Source organism: Benincasa hispida, chromosome 5 (genome assembly GCF_009727055.1).
Source record: "Benincasa hispida cultivar B227 chromosome 5, ASM972705v1, whole genome shotgun sequence".
NCBI lineage: Eukaryota > Viridiplantae > Streptophyta > Magnoliopsida > Cucurbitales > Cucurbitaceae > Benincasa > Benincasa hispida.
In genome coordinates, this window is record NC_052353.1 from 19,934,804 (window position 1) to 19,956,837 (window position 22,034).

General features: G+C 35.1%; 1 protein-coding gene across 2 annotated transcripts; it reads left to right on the forward strand.

Annotated features, from left to right (window-relative positions):
- The first annotated feature begins 923 nt into the window (after window positions 1-923).
- On the forward strand, window positions 924-12,328 carry LOC120078074. 2 transcript variants are annotated; one of them, XM_039032276.1, is made up of 6 exons: window positions 924-1,213; window positions 4,104-4,304; window positions 5,797-5,913; window positions 6,011-6,160; window positions 8,627-8,685; window positions 11,898-12,328. In XM_039032276.1, the coding sequence occupies exons 1-6, from the start codon at window positions 1,043-1,045 to the stop codon at window positions 12,031-12,033; spliced, it is 834 nt and encodes a 277-aa protein (XP_038888204.1). In that variant the 5' UTR covers window positions 924-1,042; the 3' UTR covers window positions 12,034-12,328. The 2 variants fall into 2 exon arrangements, with proteins under 2 accessions (XP_038888204.1, XP_038888205.1); XM_039032277.1 differs by having other exon boundaries at window positions 1,076-1,213; window positions 4,077-4,304.
- Window positions 12,329-22,034: the final 9,706 nt, after the last annotated feature.

Here is a 22,034-nt window from a genome sequence, read left to right on the forward strand (position 1 = left end):
TCCATTTTTAATCCCTCGTGGAAATGATGACAAAGAAAAATCATAGTTTTTGCTTTGTCCGACTAGATGTTGTATTCATTCTTTAGTTGTTTCTCTCAAGTTCATAGTATCCAAGTGAATTTCGGCACCGAGCACCCATGACAAATAATTATTGTCATTAATGTCAAGGGTTGCGAATTTTAATTTTGCTAGGTTTGTCATGACAACACTATCACAAAATATTATATTTATATTAGAAATTTAATATGTACTAAATATGCAAAATAACATTTAATTTATTAATAATAATAAAGAAGAAAAAAAACCGACCTACCTTTAAGACCTACCTTCAGCGACAGAACTCGTGCTAATAATGTGTTGTGAAATTGAGGAGTACGACGGGAACACAGATATAGAGAAAATATAATATAATAATATATTTATATAATAATAATAAAAAAATAAATATAATATAAAATGAAATAACTAAAATTATAATATTTTTTGAAGTGGATTTCTTACAAATGTGCATTCTATTAAGATCCACCGAATGCCACAATTTATAGGTAAAGTGGCAAGTAAGATGTGGACTTACAGGACACCAAGCGAATTATACAAGGCACATAGCCAAAATGAAAAATAACACATGACTTTTAAGATACTAAGCATTTACATCTATTTTATGATATTTATAATAATATTAAATTTTTTCTTGAAAAAAAAACAATTATTGTCACATCAACATCAAACTAGAAGTAATAAGAAAAAAATCCCCCATCAACTTTTATAATATCATTCAAATTACAATATTAGGTGCCATTTTTTAAAAAACTAAGAGATTAGTACTAAAAGGGTATTTATTCCCAAAAAAAGAAAGAAAAAGAAAACAATAACAAAAAATGTTGTGTTGTTGGGAATAATAATAATAATAATAATAAGTATGAAGATAGAAAAGAGAGAGGAGAAAATCAGAAGCGAGAGAGCAACAAAGGCAAAGGCTGCAAAGCGCAAAAACTTTTCTTCAGCTTAAAGCTTAAGAGAGAGAAAGAGAGAGGTCCAGAGAATGACTTCTTCTTCTTCTTCTTCTTCTTTATCTCTCTGCCTCTTCTTCCCACTTCCTTCTTCCCCTTCTCTTAGATACATTAACATTTCCAATTCTTTCTTCTCCCCAAACCCTAATTTCCCACTTTTCACTTCTTCTTCTAGGCGCCGCCCTTCTCTCAATACATCTCTGGTAACTTCTAATTCCCTTCTTTTCTCTTGTTTTTGTTATTGTGGGGTTGTGGGGTTGTGGGGTTGGGGGATTTGGATTGGTTGAACTTACAAATCTCTAGTTGAAATGAATTGCTCTGAATGCTTCATGGAGTTATGTAGGTTTCTTTTCAAGCCTTGCAGTTTTCCGCTTGTTGATTTGTTGTTCTTTATTGACTTGAAGGTACCGAATCTTTTTTATGTATTTAATGCCTAAAGATTTATTGGATGGATCTTTATACCCGAAATTTATAACCGGCAGAGACGTAGTTCTTGAGGAGAAGAGATGATTGTATGGACGAGAGAAATGGAATTAGTTGTTGATGTCAGTCAATCATGAACTGTTAATAAAAAATTTAGAGACATGAGCTTTTAGAGGTGGGCAGATAGTTTTAAGTTTGATGATGCAAGGCATTGATTATCTTTTAATTGAAAAATATTTTTCTTAGGTTTAAACCATAAAGTCATTGTAAAGTTGGTGTACAATATTCATAGGCGCCCTTGGGAATGGTCAAGTGCTAATTACAAATAGAATGTAAGGAACTTCATCAATTTCCTGCAAAGGGACAGTTGAAAGAAGGTAATCTTGTGCTTTTCGATCATTCTTCTGAATGGTACATGATCCCGGAAAAACTATGCAAGAAGGGAGGGAGGCATTAGACCTTTGAGCTGAGATCCCAAAAGAAAATTTTGACTCTCTTCGGGTAGTTGTATTTCCAAATTATATTGGAAGGGAGATAACTCTCACTCTTCCCCTTGCTCATCAAATCTATAAAAAGAGAGCTCACTTTAAAGCTGCCATCTGGATCTCATATCCAAGTCCAATGATCGATGAGATTCTTTGGTTGGAAATCACCCAAATATGAGTTAGGAGGCCCCTTCAAGGACACCTCATCTTCATTGAGGCTTTTTCTTATACCAAGATTGCAGCTTCTACTTGAAGAAATCTATCTCCCTTTAGTGGATGATATTTTTTGGCTAGGTAAATAAAGTCTCATAAATGCTTTAGCAGAAGGCACATTGTCCAACCAAATATCTTTCTAGAAGTAGTCAACCTAAGCATAGTTTAATTGATTAAGACATATGGCCATGACCAAAAGGTCAAAGGTTTGAATTCCTGCACCCCCAAGTGTTGTTGAACTCTGGAAAAAAAGAGAAAAAAAAAAAGGAAAAAAGATCTTTCCAAAAGTATGTTGAAGAGCCAAAGCTTACTGTCACTTTCATTCAAGTGTAAGTAAGGTCTTTGTGCTTGACAATATTTCTCCAATAGCCTAGTGTTGGATGAAGAGAGAGTGCCTGACCATTAGCCAAGCTTGGAAGAGCATCTCCCGATGTCTTCAGTTAATGTTTAGATTGATTTAAGTATATTACTGGGATACATTCCTCTTTCCACTCTCTGACTGTCTCTATTTACACAAACAATACTCTTCTAATTTCTATAAACTATTGCAATTGAGGGACTTGGTTGAACTTGTTTTTGTTGGATTTTTGTACTTTTATTGCTCATAAAGCTTTTAAGTAGGATATCATTTATGACATAGACTAGGGTTTACGGTTCTTGACACTCATTTTCTTGTTTATCTAAAGGTGATTATAAAAATGAAGTCTCCATGTTTGTTGCTCTTTGACTCAGTTTCTCTGGGAAAATTAAATGAGCAGGTTATTTTGCTTTTTTGGGAACCTAGATGTATGGTGATTTTGTTATTGAATTGTCATATAAATTAATGGAATAGTTAGTATTTATAATAAATTTGTTCTTAATTTGTTTTTCTGTACAGTTTAGTGGTCTGACCCATCCATAAGATAAATTTATATTCATTTTGAGAAGCAATAAAGTCAATTTTAATGGATGAATTTGCAATAGAAAAGGAATGAAGGCCTTAGCTCCAAGTCGTTTGAGGTAAGATAATGATAAAATGCTAGAAGGGTATTATTAGGATATTAAGAGTATATTAGTAATTAGTTTAAGAGATCATTATGGTATTTGGTTATAAATTGAGGGAGGAGGAAAGGATGGAATTGTTTTGATGGTTTTAGGCCTGATTTAGTATACTCTTGAGAGGGAAGGTTCCAAGTATATTGAATACTTGGGTTATCTTGTATCTCTAATCTTTTATACTTCAATAACCAATACTATTCTAGTTTTGTTTGGTTTCTATCAAATTACTAACAGAGCAGTTTAGTTATGGCCATGGAATTCGATGCAAATTTGTATGAATAGATACTGAGAGATGTATGTGAAAGGTTGGATCAATAGATAGATCGATGGCAGGTGATCTCTAGGGAATTATTTATTTATCAATAAGGATGCTGAACCAAGGAAAAATTGTAGAACTTCCCCTCTTTCCCATGTACAGGACTCTCTCTAACAAGATACTAGCACAATCATACCCTCCCCATCCCATCCTTATAGTATGTATCCATCTCTCACTACAACCCAACAACTACTCTTTTGGGTTTCTGGGCATCCCATCCTTATTTTTCAGGGCATATGTTGACATGATTAACTTGGTATTTTCTATAGACTGTAACTGATTTATCCTCGATCAGTTATGAAGATTAGTCAGCTTCATTCCTATATTTGCATCTTTCTAAATGCAATGGCCATCATCGATCTTTTATAAAAAAAAATGCTGATATTCTTATCTTGTTTGGTTAACTGACCAGATTTTGATTCCCAGTTGACTTTTGATGCTCTTCAAACCTTCTAATTGATTGATTTATTTATTTGTTTGTTTGTTTGTTTATGTGTGTACTGAGACTGTTTTGATGTTGGCATGAAAATAGCGAGTTTTTGCATCACCACAGTTGTGGGCAGTTGGTTTTCACTAATGATTTACTATCAGGGGATCTTTTTTATGTACTGATTATAGTGGATTCAAGGGCATATAAGAGGAGATAAAGATGGAGATAGTAGCATGCCTCGAAAGAAGCATACAACACAGATGTTTGGATTTGGGTCTAATGATGAGACAGGCACTCAACTTCCAACCCAAGCCCAATCGATTGTGGAAGGATCGGGATCAGTTATGGTGTCTGAGTTCAAACCAGTTCCTGATGTTGATTATCTACAGGTGTGTTGTGGGATCTAATCTTTTATTTTTCTTTTTAATGCCTATGAAACTAATAATAAGTCAAGTCCTACTCCTATCCTTACTCAAAAAGGACAAAGTTAAAAGTTCTATCCACATTGGGTTTTTTTTTTAAAATGAGAAACATATAATTATAATTTCGTTGATAGTATGAAATTACAAAAGGGCAGTAAATGCCGTGAGGTATTACATAATGCTACTGAATGCAAAATGAGAGATGTAAGGTCATAATCAGAAAATAAAGGAGTGAATTTACACCAAGAAAGCGAAATATACAAAAGGTGATAAAAAATTGAGTGGATTCCTTCATCTTATCTTCAAAGATACAACGGTTTCGTTCATCCCATTTGAGCCAAAAGAAGGCTTTGATGATGAAGGTCCATAAGATTGCTTTCTGATTCTTGAATGGATGGCCCATAAGTTCTATCCACATTGGTTAATAGTTATAAAACTAAAAGAGGGCTTGAGAGAGCTTAAGATGTATGGACACAGGCACGCTGAGGTAGGTGCGGATTTACTAAGGGCCCTCTCAACTTGAAAACTTATAATATTTATGTATATTTTGCAAACTAATTAAATTTACATGGTAGCTTAATGACCAAAAGGTCTGTGGTTTGAATCCTCCATTCCTGTTATATGAAAAAAGAACTAAATAATTTAGATTCTTTATAATAAAAAATAGATTCTTATGTTTCTATTTAAACTTTTTATCATATTATCTTAATAAAAAAAATTATTACTTTAATAAATTTAGATTTAACTATGAGATCAAAACAAGGTTAAAATATGATGTTGATCTTCGTTTTTTGGGACTCATTCTATTTTAGTTCACATACTTTCAAAAATTCAAATTTAGTTCTTGTATTTTCAACAAATCTTTGGATTAGGTTCTCATTATAATTTGAAGATATTTTTTGTGGAGACTAAATTTATTTTGGAAAAGTTAACCATAGACCAATAACAGAGACAGATTTTAAAAGTTATTAAAAATACATGGTTTCTATTTGAACATTTGTAAGTATGTGAACTAATGTTTATCTCGGCCATCTTTGAAATAAATATAAAAATGGGCTGTATTTTTCTTCTAATGCATTTTGAGTCTGCAAAAATTTATCTATATAACTTCTGCATTTGCAAATGGTTCAATTTCCCGAGGAAACTAATTTCTCTATTTTTTGGGGGGTAAGAAACCAAGCTTTCCTTGATAAAAGTTTATACAAGGACATACAAAATTAAGCCCTCAACTACCTACATGAATGGGCAACTTGCAAAAATTCCAACAAACGGAAGCCCATTCTTACCCAAGGAAACAAATCTTTTGGGGGTAATCTTTTGTTAACCTTTCATTCACAGCTCTTAGTTAGCCAGTGCACACAATTTCTCGATTATAACGCTTGGCGTGAAGCTCAGCTCCTTCCAAATTACATTGTCTTTTTATTTTTTATTTTTTTATTATTATTCTTTTCATTTGCAGGAGTTATTGGCCATTCAACAACAAGGTCCTAGAGCCATTGGTTTCTTTGGAACACGAAATATGGGTTTCTTGCATCAAGAACTCATTGAAATTCTTAGCTATGCAATGGTTATAACGGTAGAATATGTGATTTAATGTTGATGCATTATTGGAGGGCTATTTGGTGTTTGATGACTACATAAAATTCATATTGCTTTGTATCTTCTGTATGTAGAAGAACCACATCTACACTTCAGGAGCATCTGGAACCAATGCAGCAGTTATCAGAGGTGCACTGAGGGCTGAGAAACCAGAACTGCTTACTGTCATTTTGCCACAAAGTTTGAAAAAACAACCTCCTGAAAGCCAGGAATTATTATCCAAAGTAAGTTTGATGGTTATAAAAATATTTTTACTTAAGAGTTAGAGCTTGTATCTGTGTATTGTTTGATTGGTTAAGTCGAGTAACTGTTTTGAGTTATTGAAAAATGGCTTAGGGAGCGGTTGATGTGCAGAGTTGAGTTGATAGTTAAATTATTGTTTGTGGAGTTTATAAATCTGTAGTTAGAGTGCAAAGTTAAGTTGGTAGTTAAATTGTTTGTGGAGTTTATAAATTTGTAGCCTGGGTGCAAAGTTAAGTTGAGTTGGGTTGGAAAGTATGTGTTTGGTGTGAGTTGAGTTCTCGTATCTTGTGCAACTTTTCTAAACAATTTTGATATTCTCTTGGATTTTGTATTTGTTAGATTAACTTTTTTGTGCAAGTATTGAATTACTCACATATTTTCCTGAAATATTCAACACTCAATTACTTAACATAATTTTTTTCAGTTCTTAAAAACTTAACATATTCTAAACACAAATTTCAACACTCAATTACTTGATATATTCTTGTTCAATTCTTAAAAACTTAACCTATTCTAAAGACAAAATTTCGACACTCAATTACTTAAAAACTTAACATATTCTGAACACAAATTTTCAACTCTCAATTACTTTAACATGTCTTTTTTTTGGTCCATTAAGTTACATTATCCTCAAAGAAATTACACCAAAAATTTATGGTACATTATTGTATGTCATTTTCAAATGAAATTTAAAGCAAACATAAGTCACATTACACCAAAATTGATCCATATTCAAATACGTAAAAATTTCATTCATACTCAAATACAAAAATTTATGGTACATTTGTTTTCTATTCTAGGGCTATTTAGAATTTTTTTTTTTTTTTTTGCCATGATACTGAATAAATTGTAGATCAAATGCGAAGATCGTCAAATCGTGATTTTCAATTTTTTTTTTTAACTTCAAAACAATTTTGAAAATTTTGTTCATTTTCAAAACGTTTCAATACAATTTTGTTTTACTTTTACTTCAAATTACTAGTTTTGACATTTTATAAAATCCTTCCATTTCAAACAGTACACCAATTTTAAAATCTTTTACTTCAAGTCAATCCCTCAAATGACACTTACGGTTGAGTCCGATTGGCTCTTCCCACCAAGCTCCAATAACATGGTCCAACCCCTACCACAAATTTCCTCGCCCGGGGGGAATACAACAACAACACAAGGAGTAATAGGGGGAGATGCACACAAAAATTAGGGAGATGCGTACAAAAATTAATGAAAAAGAAAGAAAACTCAAAGAGAGTCCGTCAGAGGAGATGCAAGCAAAGAAAAAAAAATACTAGAATAGGTAGCGTGAGGGAGAGACCCAGATGCCTGATGGAGACAAGAGAAGGGAAGAACGAGATGGCTGGGGGAGATGAGAGAAGGTGAGGGACGAACCAACGGGTGAGAGAGATGAGAGAAGGTGAGGGAGATAAGAGGTTGAAAATGGGAGAGAGATGATGAGACGTACCACGTGCACTGTAGAAGTCAATGGGAAATCCATGGGGAAGGGAAAAGGTGGGTGGGAAATTAGGGAGGCTAGAACACAATTGGAACAAACCCACCATTTTTCATAAATGGTGGGCCAAACCTTGAGTGTGTTTTCTTATGCCCACCCAACCCAATTCAAACCAGGGGCAAACCCCCTTAGGAAGTTTGGGAAAGAAATTATGTTGTTTTGTTTCAGTTTACTCTTTTGTTTCCATTATTTAAGACCACTTGGAGCAACATTTGTAGGCTGCAATAAAAAAAGTTTTGGTTTCTTATAAGAATTTAAATGTAAGGCCCCAAATTGTGAAAGACGTAAATAGAATTGTGTTATCTGACAGTTGGTTAGTAGGAGGTCGGATGTGAGGAGACTGTACGGGAGGGAGGAATGTTATTGTGTTGAGGGTAATAGTGCAGTAGGAGTCTTTTGTGAAAACTTTTGCTGAGTGCAGTTATTAGGAAAAGCTCTCAACTCTTGTAAAATCACAGGTGATCTGACTCTTTATCATATTTGCTGTTGTGTTCTTGGCTCTGATCAAGGGCCTTTATCGAAGATATTTCAATAGAACAATGTTTGTTCTTGTTCTGTTTTGTGTTTGTGTACTGTTTTGGTGTTTTCCAGGTGCTACTGACTTGGATTCCTAACAAAAAAATTGAAAATCAAAATTGGTTCCTATGCGCCTGAAAATATCATAAGTTATTCTGTTAAGAGTTTACGGTGTGCTTTTAGAATTAGAAAATAGTTTTAAACACCATTTCTAAATATTCTCCAACTTTTGATTCTCTAAAATGTAAGTTATCTGCTTGTTAATACAATAGACAATGAATTGTAAATGTCCCTTTGGTCAACAATTATTTACACAATTTGTTGTTTATTGCTGCTTAGGTGATCTAATTTTATTGTTGACAAATTCAATTGGATAAGTCTTTATTAAATTCTTTATCTATTTTGATTATCTTGGAATTTGTAGGTTAAGAATGTGATAGAGAAGCCCCACAACGATCATCTATCTTTAATAGAAGCTAGCAGGTATGCATGTAGCTATTTTCTTATTTGACAATAATGTGGATTAGAACTCAACATAGTGAAAGTATAATTACACAACAATTTTTAATAATAGTTTATTGGTAAAGAAAAAGAACTGGTTAATCAATGATTAATACTGATTAATCAAATTTGACTTTGACATACCTTTAGTAGTTCTGGATTACTTAAGTGTACACTCAGAGGAATGCAAGAGAGAGAAAGGGAGAGGAGAATGATGTAATACGTGCAAAATAAAAAGTTTTATGTCGGAGTGAATCTGTATGGTTGTGTGGGGTCCATGGGGGATTTGGTTAGTTAGTAAAAGTTCGAGAGCTTTTCTGGAGGCAGGGAGGGGGAGGTAATTTTCATCTTTTGGCATATTTGTTTGTATTTCTTTAGAGCGTAGAGGAGAAGGGGGAGATCTTGAACTCCCTTGGCTTTTTGCCTAAATAGTAAATACATTAGCCAAATAGTAAATACATAATTTCGAGTACTATCATTTTGGTATTAGAACTACCAGTGGAAAGATGGAATCCAGTGTGGCTGCGTTAGAGGAACAGTATGCATTGTTGCAAGTTGGTCAATTTGCTGAAATACAATAGGGTGTTGAGACCATTGCGATGGAGTTGGCCCAGGTGAAAGATGAGTTAGCACAAACGTAGGGTTGGAAGCGTGGTCAAGAAAAGGAGGAATGGTTGAGGGAAGTGGAAGTTTTGAGTCCATTGAGAGAACGCTAACCGATAAAGGAAAACAACGGATGGTGGAAGAGGAGGAACATACAAGGGAAGTAGCGGGCATTGGGTCGCAAGAAGTACTTCTATTCAAATGAGGTTACAGGAACTTGAGGTCTCAATTTTCAAGGGAGCAGAAGATAATGATCCTCACGGATTGGTTGCACAGACTTGAGAGGTATTCTATGGTAAATCGGCTAAGCGACAAAGATAAACCCAATGTCATCTTGCTCTGTTTGGAGGGAGAAGTCCTTAAATGGCATCAGCGGGAGGATGCACGTGCTTCAATGTAAGTTGGGCGGATATTAATATAAGTTGTTGCTGCGATTATTACTGACGAAGGATGAGGATAGGTGAGCGCAATTCTTAGTTTCGGTCCAAGAAGGTATAGTGAGCCGTGAGGGAATGTCATCAGCGATTTGAGCAACTCTCAGGACCGCTGAAGAACATCTTCGACCCTGTCTTGGAGAGCAAGTTTGTAAGTGAGCTCAAAGAGGAGATTCGAACAGAGATGAGGATGTTTGAGGTGGGGTCCTCAAAAAGAAAGATGAAGATGGCCCAAGTCATTGAAGATAGTGAGATAACCCGATTGAAAAGATGGGGAAGCCTACATATGGGTTAAACTTCGTAAGCTTAGGAGTAAGGCTGTTTAAGAAAGAGAATTGATTGCTATTGATAGGAATAAGTCTGTTTACGAAAGAGAATTGATTGCTATTGTTTTAGCAATCCAAAAATGGCGTCCCTGTCTACTTGGAGGGCAATTTACTATTCCAATTGATTAGCAAAGTCTCAAGTTTTTATTAGAACGAGTTTTGGCGGCGTACCAGAAATGGGAAAGTTGTTAGGATATGATTTCGTTATTGATATAAGAAGGGGCTAGAAAATACTGCTGCAGACGCCCTTTCTCGCCTTCCGGTAGCCATGGAGTTGGGTATGTTTTGCTTTGTGGAGGGGAGAAATACTACTGTTTTTTTCCACTCAAGTTGACCAGGACAGAGACATATGTGAGATTCAAGAGGCTTTGCGCATGGGAGGGCAATATCCACTTGGGTACACCGTGAGGAATGATTTCTTATTCTATAAAGATTGGCGTTACGTCCTAATTCTCCTACAATTCCCCTTATTTTACAGGAATTTCATTAACAATCCAATGGGAGCCATAATAGAGTTGTTAAAATGTATCAAAGGCTAAAGCGAGTAAGGTAGGAAACTTTGCTGGAGAAAACTTAATATGAAATGTATGTAACAGTCTGCCCTTTATTTACAGAAGCCGAGGCCTTTTATAGGGAAAATACAACAAAGAGGCATGCAACCAAGGAGGTTAAGTACAACTAACCAAACTGAAAGAAAACTGAACCCAAACCATTACAAACAATAACATTCTAAAATCCCTAAAATTACCCTAACATCAATTCCTCCCCATCCAAAAGAAACTCGTCCATGAGTTTAAACAGAAAGATGAGCCGTCCAGTGCAAAATAGGGGAAAATGTCAGGCACATTGAAGGTAGTGCTAATGTTCATAGATGTAGGAAGGTTCACTCAATATGCATTGTCCCCAAATCTTTCCAGAATAGTGAATGCCCTGTATTTCTTGTTGGAGAGTTTGGAATAAGATCCAGCAGCTAAACGGTTCTTAATATAAGGACCATCACCAGATCACTAGGATTAAAAGATGATTTGCAGCGATGGATATCAGCTTGCTCTTTGTACTTAGAGTTTGCCGCCATCAAATGCTCAAGGACCTCAGCATGAATCTTTTGAACCCGATCAACCGTAAGGTTTGCCTCCTCACCTATGTTGTGTTGGATGTCTCACAATGGAGGAAGGCTATCTGGGACTTTCGTTAAATTGGGAAATTTGTCTAAAAGTTTAACAACCCAGGTCCACAGTGGTTGGAAGTAAAGGGATCGTAGAAACAATTTTAACCATTAATGCTAAAGTAAACTTAAGACACCTGTATGAGGACCTGTTTAGTAGATAATATAGAGAACAGCTATCCTTTTTGTGTTCCAGTGATATTTGAAGTCTGTCTTGAACTCCCTCGACTTTTTGCCTAAATAGTAAATACATGAGTTCGGATATTATCATTATGTTTATACTCATATCTAGATATTCGATCCGCTACTTATTGTGATTTTTTAAAAGAATATATATAAAATAAAATTCAAGTTAAATTTTAAGTTATTATCAAATAGGTGTGGTCATTAAAGCTTCAATTTTGTGTCTAATAAGTACCTGAAACATCTCATAAATCCCTAACTTTCAATTGTCCAATAAATCTTAGGCCTATTCAATTTTTCTAAATTCTCATACTTATCCTATTAAACATGAAATAAAAAGGTCAAAGTCCTAGATATATAGTTGAATTTTGTGTTTGATTAGTAGTTTTCAAAAAAGTTTAAATGAAATTATGATCATGGATAGACTTTTTGGTTTAGGTTTTTAGATCGTTCCGATACTAATGGGTTTGTTGAAAGTTGCAGGTTATGTAATATGGACATCATTTCGCATGTACAGCAAGTCATTTGCTTTGCATTTCATGATAGTAGGTTGCTCATGGAAACATGTCAAGAGGCAAAAAATCTCCGGAAAATTGTTACGCTTTTTTATCTCGACTAAGAACTAGGTCGAAATTCTGTAAATACATTATTATTTACCAGAGATTATTTACATATTTTGGCTAATTTTGATTGTAAAGCTGTTATCCTTGATCCTGCCTGCTGGTGCTCAGAGTTTCCCAATTATTGTGACGGTGGAAAAGAGGCCAATTTGCCTTTCCAGAGTTTTATGTTAGATAGTTTTTGTTTTTATTTTATTATTATTTTTAAGGACAAAAGGGACAACCCTTCCTTTTGAATATGCTGTTCTAATTGGATTTTAGGATTCACATCTGAATTCTGCTACAGTTCTTCAATAGATGCAGTGGGAAATTTTCTTAGAAAGTGGATAAATGTAAAAGTTACTTTTTAATCATTAGAATTAGAATGTTTTAAATTTCAGATGAATATTCAGTACTGCACTGAATGTGTAATTTACGAGGAATGAAGACCACGAAATGGCAGTCCCATTCATTTTTTTCCCTTGGACAAAACAGAACTTATGACCAACGGACAAAAACACACAGTTGTTGAGGGAGTAACACTATCTGGAAGAAGGAAAAAAGTCTTTCAGATCAGAGAGCAAGAGAGCAACATTGAGAGGAGGTCAAAGTTGCAATGATCGCATAAGTAGCTTTGTTTTCTACAGAGGATTGTGACAAAAATGAGCCACATAACTGTGTTTCCAACAAAAAGAATCTTCTCAATGAAAGATTCCAATATCTGCCTTAGTGCCCTACCTAGAAACTTAATGCCCAACCCATTAGATTCCACTTCAAGGGCAGTTGTTATGCGACCACTCCTACTTAATTGCACATAAACTCTCCAATAGTTCTTTTGTTACCAAGAACCAATACTACCACAACTCTAGGTGAACCTGTAACCTCCCAAAATTGCATGACCTTCGTGATCACGAGCCAACCAACCAAGCCTGCCTCTTCTACTCATCAATGACCAAGATGCATCCACGTTCAACTTCCAACTTCAAACTGTCGATGGCATCCACATAGAGAAAAATGGGTGCACCAAAGGAGAGCTCAAAGGGATTTGATCCAAAACCATCCATCCGATTTGAAAGTTTGGAGTTTATCTTGATCCTAAGCAAAATAGAGTCGGGCACTCAAGAAATGACCACCTACCCCTGTCAACATCAAATGAGCCAACACAAGATGGAAGGAAACAGTCTTGCTCCCATATCCATAATTTTTTAAGTTGGCACCACACTAGATGAAGGGACAATTTTGAATTTCAACTTGATCCTCAAATTATAAGTATTCTTGATTTAAAAGATCCTTTTTTTTTTATCAAAGCCCTAGAACATCTCATCCTCAATCTTCTTTCGATTGATAGGAATGGAGAGAATATCAGTAACATCATGGGAAGAAACATCTTTCTAATCAGACTTTTATTTTAGGACCTCTCTAAAGAGGGGGGAAACTCATTTTTGGCCCTGTTATAACTCATTCATTTGAAAACCCACAGGTCATTCTCAATCGAAATGTCGCTACTATTTTTTGCACACCATCTCACACCCTTTGCAAATAGGACTCTCCTCCACACGATGCTTCTCCAAATATGAGAAGGATTATGACCCACCTTCACCTTCAAGAACTCCCTAGTATGGAAATATCTCCCCTTAAGAACTCTCGCCATGAGGCAATTAGCTAGCTTAGCTTGGTTGAAGATTCTAAATTCCATTCATGTTTGATAAGTTATTTGTGTACAATTTTGAGAATGGTTTTAATAAAAGGAGAGACAACCACATGTACGCCAAGTCAATCAATGGAAAGAAGTAGAAAGTAAGGAGGCTATTGGTTTGAAAGATGCCACATCTATGGCTATGTTCTTGCGTTTTATAAATGGAAATGTTTTTTATATTTTGGAAGAGAGTGTGTAGATCATCTACAAGATTTATTGTTATTATATTTACAGGGGTAGAGTATAGAGATTTGGACTCTCATCTCAAGAGAAAAAAATGCATACATTACTCTTAATTTTTAGTCATGATGCGGGTTCTATTTTTTGGTTTTTATTAACGTTTATGATTATTTGATCCATGTTTACTACTCTGTAATCAAATCTTTACAATCGTAATAGATCTTTTTTATTATTCATAGTTCACATAATGTTGTTAACTAGTCATCTAAGAACATATTTAAATAGCTCCACTTTTCATATTACGATTGATTGATTATGTTTATTAGGAAGTAAACATGGTCTAGGTTCAGTTGTTAAGTTGTTTAAGATTCTTTTAGTCTTTATATGGTAATATAATTTTATCTAACATTTAACAAATTCCATCAAGGTTAAAATGCAAATTTTGAGAAAGTTTTTTTTAAAATTTTTTTTTTAAGTACAACAATTGGGATAGGGAGATTTGAACCACAAATCTCGTAGTTATTAGTATGTCGGATGGCAATTGAGAAAGCTTTTCAAGTTCATATATATATAGACTAAATATGAAGACATTCTTAATCTTTTTTTTAAATGACACTTAGAATTGTTTTTTATCGTGAAGTTCTTTAACATTTCTAGACTAAAAATTTGAATAATAATAATCTTTAAAAAATAAAATAAAATAAAATCTCAAGTCAATCACAAAATTCCATTCACGGTTGGTACTAACAATATTCTGTATTAGCTAAAAATCTATCTTATTTTGAGAATTAATAATATGGTCGTCGAGAGTGTCTAGTATGAATTAGTGAGGCTGCTTAGATTTAATAAAAAAAAAAAAAAAAAAAAAAAAAAAAAAAAAAGAAGAATCAAGGTAACATGGGAAACAAGGTAATTGCATTGAGTAGCACATTGATAGTAATGAAGTGTATAACAACATTTTTAAACAATTACAAATATAGCAAAACATATCATTGACGATAGACCCCTACTAGTGATATGATCCATCACTGAGAGATTTGAATGCCAAATTTAAATTTTGCTATATCTGCAAATTTTTTTACATTGTATTATTTCTGCAAATATTTTGAGTGTAATTGTTATATTTGTAATTGTCCCTTTAGATATCGATGATTTTTGAGTCAAAGAGTCGAATAAACTCTCCCCTATTAGGATAGTCTTCAATCAAGAACATAGCCATAGTCGAATAAACTCCAACATCTCAAATTTCGATTTTATGCAATTTTCTCGCACTTTCTTACCGATGAATTTTTTTTGCACAAGAAGGTATGAGAAATATATCTTTGGTCTTAGTAGTATAGGTAGGCTCATCAAACAATGGAGGAAACTCTAGAACGTAAATAATTGATTGATAGAATTTTTTTAGCATGAGAAGATGTGAGAAAAATTCCAACATGTTTAATTGCTGTAATTTTCTTGTAATGAGAAGACTTGAGAAAAAATTCAAGTTGAATAGAATGTTTCTAGCATCAAGGTATGAGGGAAAAAAAATCACTATTGTAAATTACAAAAAATGTAAAAGATTAAAAAAAACATTAGAATGAAAATAAGTTAGAAAGCTCAAAATAATAAAATTTAAAAAGAGAGAGAAAAGATAATAAATAAGAAAACCTAAAATCTGTAACAAATATGAAAAAGAAAAAGGGAAACTCTTATAAATAGAAAAATTTCAAAAATGTTTACACTTTATAACAAAAAGTTCCAAAAGTACTTATGCTTTTGAAACTTTTTACTATAAAGTATAAATATTTTTTATATTTAAAAATATCCAAAAGAAAATTTACTATATAAGTTGCAAAAAAAAAAAATGGTGAAAAAAATGTTGAGAAAAAACTAAGCAAACGCAAATTCTATAGAAAGAATTAAAGATGAGACTTTTAAAAAATAATGATGAGGGTTTTCACTTTGAAGGACAAAACAGTCATTCCTTATTAGTCTTCAAAAAATAAAAAGCATCCTAAATATCTTTAATCCTCCTTTATTTGAACTATTTTTGGCAATTTTTCAATTGTCCCTAATGTAAAAATGACAAATTGATGATATATGGTTGTTCTACTTCCTTGTCGCTATTTGTGAAAACAAATGAATGTAAGGATGTGACAGTAACAATTGTTGCAAACTACTACTTCCATTATCAATGGACACATTTCTATGTCGGAAGGAATGATTCCTAGAATCATTCGTTTCCAAAACTCTAGAAATATTTTCCAAATTTGAGACGAAAATCAGTAAACAACTATGATGATGAGAGGATTACGAGTAGTTGTCAACAAACGACGACCGCTAGGAGAAAAATGTGGTTGTGACTTTCGTGAAAGTTTGTTCTCTTACTTCTCCATTTTCGAATTGTTAATACAAAGACTTCTTGCAAACTTAAACATACAGCAACAATAAAATCTCGGAGAAAATCTTTAGAAGACTTTATTAGTTTCTTAGAACAAATATCTATATACGGTATCAATACATAACGGACAACTGAAAATAGGGATCAAGTGGCTTCGTTGATAACTAAATCAGAAACGTCAATGGCAACAAATCCATATGGAATAATTAGGTAAATAGCAGTAATTACACTATCATTTGGAAAAATAACAAAAAGCGGAGTAGTTTTTAATTATAGCAAAACGCATGAAGATCATGTGAGTCAAACTTTTGGAAATCCTAAAATGCCCTTATCATCTCTTTTAATTGCAGTGTAATTAATTCGACATCTGTATTAATGAGACTGTAATTAATTCAACTATATATTCCAGTAGACTTTCAATAGCAACTAACTTGATTATTTCAAGTGGATAATCATCCTTAAATCTCGTGATTTTAGTAGTTGTTATGAATATATGTACCAAATTTAATACTTATTTTGAATTTTTAAATCTTCTTTAACAACTGATTTTAAAATCATTGTTTGAAATTTAAATTATCATATAATATTAATTATCCCAATAAAAATTTATTGTTTTTATAATACTTTCTATTAAACTTAATCAAGATTCACAGTTTTAAAATAGTTTTGAACATTATATTTATTATCCTTTGGTTTCAAACATAAAATATTAGAATACAATACGCAACCCTCTCTTTCTTCATCCTCTCGACGTTTTCTTCTTATAGCTGTTAAACGATTAAGAGTTTTGTTCAATGGTAAGTGAGATGAAAATAACTACTATCATTACTTCCTATTTATTGAAATTTTTGTTGCTTCAAATACATCTTTTAAACATCATGTCAATCTAATCCAATCTAAGGTTTTTCCAACTTCTGAATATATTATTTCTCGGTTAACAATATATCGTGATGACTGCAAAAATCTTAATGTGATTAGAATTTTGGAAGGCAAGGATGTGAAATCTTAATGTGATTAGAATCGTGGAAGACAATTGACGACAAGTCTACTTTGTAGGATGAAAGACTCGGCTTAATCGACCACGACTAATAGTTCAAATCGCAGAGTCTCTTCTTTCTAAAGTGATTCCTATCGAGCCATTGTGAAAAGGTAGGCCAAGTATATAGACGGCGTTGGTATTAACATGTTTGCCTTGGGGGTCTTATACCCATCTTGACTGATTTGATCAAGGAAGTGAAGAAACTCTTATCAAAGAGTGTCTCTGAGCGGAAGCAAGATCGTTCCAAACTCATTATGACAGAATTACCACATTCACAATCAAACATACAAGTTATGCATTAACAACAAATTACAACATGCTTTGTGACTTTAATCAACAAAAGAGCAAATACATACCAATTAAGAACCCTTCTTACCCTCAAAACTCGCTTTCATCAACGGACTGCACCTCTCGCTCACGTTGTGCAAGCCAAACCAATCGTCCACTAAATCGCTGTCGTCTACCCATGAACGGGCTCCTCACGAACACGACAGTAGGAAAAACACCACCACTCGGAACCTCAGTATTATCAAAGTGAGAATCCAGAAGGTGTGGGCTTTGTTGGATTTGGTAGAGGGAAGGAGGAAGGAACGATCGTTTGCCACGACCAAGCAAGTGGGAGATATCGGGTATCTATCGTATAGACAGATGCTTGATCATTTACGTAAAGGTACATGATTGTGTAGTAAACAGGGTTTGATCGTATAGACGATCATTTAGTAAAACGCTCAGGCGCCCGATAGCTTAGAAAACGTTAGACGGTCATTTAGGTAATTCTATGTGATCGTTTAGGTGTACACGATCGTTTAGTAAACTCTGAGCTGTCGTGTATGCTCTCGGTTTTTGATGTGATAGGTAGTGTACCAACTCAATGAGCGAATATATGATCTTTGCAAAAATGAAAATCATTTTCATTTTATCCTTCACTTACGAAAATTGAATGCAACCTCCCACTAACTCATTCGGTAACAGAGAAAAAGTCGGGCAACAATTATCCCATTATCATTTAATTAAAAAAATAAATATAATCATATTATATTTATAACCTATAGTTTAATATCACATCATATGCAACATATGAACCATAGTCCTTTTCTCCTCCACTAAATATAAATCATATTTATATCATTTTCCTCTAGTTAATGTATCTCATACATAATGTCAATCATATCATATATAATTGACCTGCTCAATCATATCATATATAATCAAACTCTCTCTTATCAATTTGAACACTTCAAACTGACCCAAAAACTGATTCTTAACATGAATCCATTGAGCTACCAAGGGAACCGTATGGACCTATGGCTTAAAGCTCCAATGGTACATGAATAGCTGACTAAACTCTTTAGCCACAAGATCCATCATCTGTTAACTGTCAGGCATTCCACTAAAGATCGTCAGCTACACTTTTCTCACCACAGATGTATTTATGTGTCCATCGGATATAACCAATCAACAGTACGATAACCCTTCGTAGATGCTTGTAAATATAGCTGGGCTACCGTTTTCCCCTGTAGTTACATCTAACTTCTTAAGTATCATTGATCCCTCTAATAAACAATACAACATAGTCCTACTATGTGTAGACACCTCTCGAACCATGAGAAGGTGTGTGGCGCCTCATCGTTCAAGCCCCAAATCAGCCCTCAAGGGAGCAATCTATCTACTTACCCCTGCTTCGGGGAATCAGTGAATTCCATATTGTGTAGCTGAGTTCTCAGCTCCCAAATCAGACGAATCCCTAAAGTGATAGGTTTGAGTTGGTGATCTGGCCACTCGCACCCATGTAAATCAAAGGACCGCCCTCAAAGGCAGGAGTTCCCAACTCACTTAGGATTGAGGTCATGTTACCTATGGTCATCCTAGTGAAGTGAAGTCTCTGTCATGAACGACGTTATATAACGAGACTATTACACTTCGTGGCCTGGTCTTATACAAACTCCTTTGTATAGGATGCCCCTGCTCACATGTCTCCACATGAATGATTAGGATCAGACCATTTGTAGCAAGCCATAACACTTATAACTATTCTACAAAGTGGGCCGCATCCGTAGCGCTACCAGGATAAGGTTTCTCTCCTATATCCATATACTACAAACCATTTTGGTTATCACTTAAGGCATGATCCACTTGTATGTCTCCACATACATGCTTAAGCTACAATGACAACCAGGGATCTTAGTTTATTGGTTTGTGGTAAAGCAATTAATACATCCAATGTTCTATAGACAAAAGTGAAGAAAATATCATATATTGTTACATCACAAGCATTTGTTCAATATTGTGTTTACAAACTACTTGGACCCAACGAGAGTTTAGGGAATCATCCCCAACAATCTCCCACTTGTCCTAAAGCGAGTGGGGTGTACAAAGAACTAGTTCAAAACAATAAATTAGGACACTAAGGCCCAGTACAAAATATCTCCCACTTGGGTTAGTCCAGCCGCGGGCGGTCCCGTAGACCCATGCTCTGAAGGCGACCCTAAAAAACTGTAGCCATGAGAACCTTCGTAAATGGGTTAGCAATGTTGTGTTCTGAAGCGATCTTCGTGACTATCATGTTCCCTCGATGCACTATCTCGCGGATGAGATGATACTTCTGGTCTATATGTTTGTCGGGGTTGTGACTCTTAGGCTCCCTGGAGTTCTCCATAGCACCACTATTGTCACAATAAAGGGTGATGGGCCTAAACATGTCTGGAACAACTTCCAGATCTGCCAGGAATTTCTTGAGCCAAACGACCTCCTTAGCAGCTTCACAAGCCGCTACATACTCGGCCTCCATCGTGGAGTCAGTGATGCACCTTTGCTTAGTGCTTCGCCACACTACTGTTCCTTCGTTAAGAGTAAAAACTTTCCCTGAAGTGGACTTCCTAGAGTCCTTATCAGTCTGAAAGTTAGAATCCGTGTATCCAATAAGGATCAAATCCCTAGTTCTATACACAAGATGTAGTCCCTCGTTCTTCGAAGATACTTGATGATGTTCTTGACTGCGGTCTAGTTACCCTGTCCTGGGTTAGGCTAAAACCTACTGACTATTCCTACAGCATAGCAGATGTCTGGTCTAGTACAGAGCATCGTATACATCAAACTGCTAACGACAGATGCATATGGGACCCGTCTCATCTCCTTAACCTCTTGAGGCGTCTTAGGATACATTTCCTTAGACAAAGTAGCTCCATGCCTAAACGGTAGTAGGCCTCTTTTAGAGTTATGTATCGAGTATTTGAGCAACATCTTGTCAATGCACGATGCCTGAGACATCACTAAAGTTTTGTTCTTCCTATCCCGAAAGATTTGTATACCAAGAACAAACTGAGTCTCTCCCAAATCTTTCATTTGAAATTGGGTTGCTAGCCAGTTCTTAACTACAGTCAGTAGTCCTACATTATTCCCAATGAGTAGGATATCGTCTACATACAACATTAGAAAAACTACTGAACTGTTCATAATTTTCTGGTAGACACAAGGCTCATCAACGTTGATCAAAACTGTATAATTTGATCGCAGTATCAAACTGAATATTCCAAGATCGAGACGCCTATTTCAGCCCATAAATGGACCGATTCAGTTTGCAAACTTTTTGCTCTTGACCTTAGGCAATGAATCCCTCGGGCTGCACCATATAAATGGTCTCCTCAAGATTGTCATTCAAAAAGGTAGTCTTGACGTCCATTTGGCAAATCTCATAATCATAATAAGCAAAAATGGACAGAAGGATACAGATCGACTTCAATATGGCAACAGGCGAGAAATTCTACTCATAGTTAACTCCCTCCACCTGGGTATAACCCTTTGCCACAAGTCGAGCTTTAAAGGTTTGCACCTTCCCATCAACACCCTGTTTTCTCTTATAAATCCATTTAAAACTTATAGGTCTTACCCCAACAGGCTGATCTACAAGATCCCACATTGAGTTGAAGTACATCGACTCCATCTCTAGATCCATGGCTATGACCCATTCATCCCGGTCAACATCCTCCATTTCCTTCTAATAAGACAATGAATCCTCAACGTCGCCATCGGCTAGCATAGCCAAGATTTCCATGAAACCCAGATAGCAAATAGGTGGGCTCCCACTGCATCAAGGTTCCTTCAACATTTGAGGTAGAACCGGCCTACCAGATGAACTATCATCAACAACTCTTGTTAATGAAACAGACCCTTCAACAATTCTTGTTGAAATTTCAGTAGTTTCGTTGGAAAGCTCACGTAATACGATCTTACTATTTGGATTGTGCTCCCTAATATGATCCTCCTCCTAGAAGGTAATGTTCGTAGAAACAAACACTCTGTTTTCCGTCGGATCATAAAAGTAACCCCCTCATGTACCTTTGGGGTAGCCTACAAAGAGGCACAACCTCGACTGTGGTTCCAATTTCTTTGGATTGGCCTCAAGTACATGTGCTGGGAAACCCCATATGCAGAAGTGATGTAAACTAGCTTTACGCTCATTCTGCAACTCTAGAGATGTTCTCGTAACACTCTTGGAAGGAACACAATTGAGTATATATACTACAGTCTCCACTGCAAAACCTCAAAACGAGTCCGATAAGGAAGTTAACTCATCATCGACCGAACCATGTCTAACAAGGTTCTATTTCTCCTCTTCGCTACACCATTCTGCTGAGGTGTACCCGGCGCTGAGAGTTGGGAAATGATTCAATGTTCTATCAAATAACCCTGGAACCCCGAATCCAAAAACTCTCCACCTCGATCC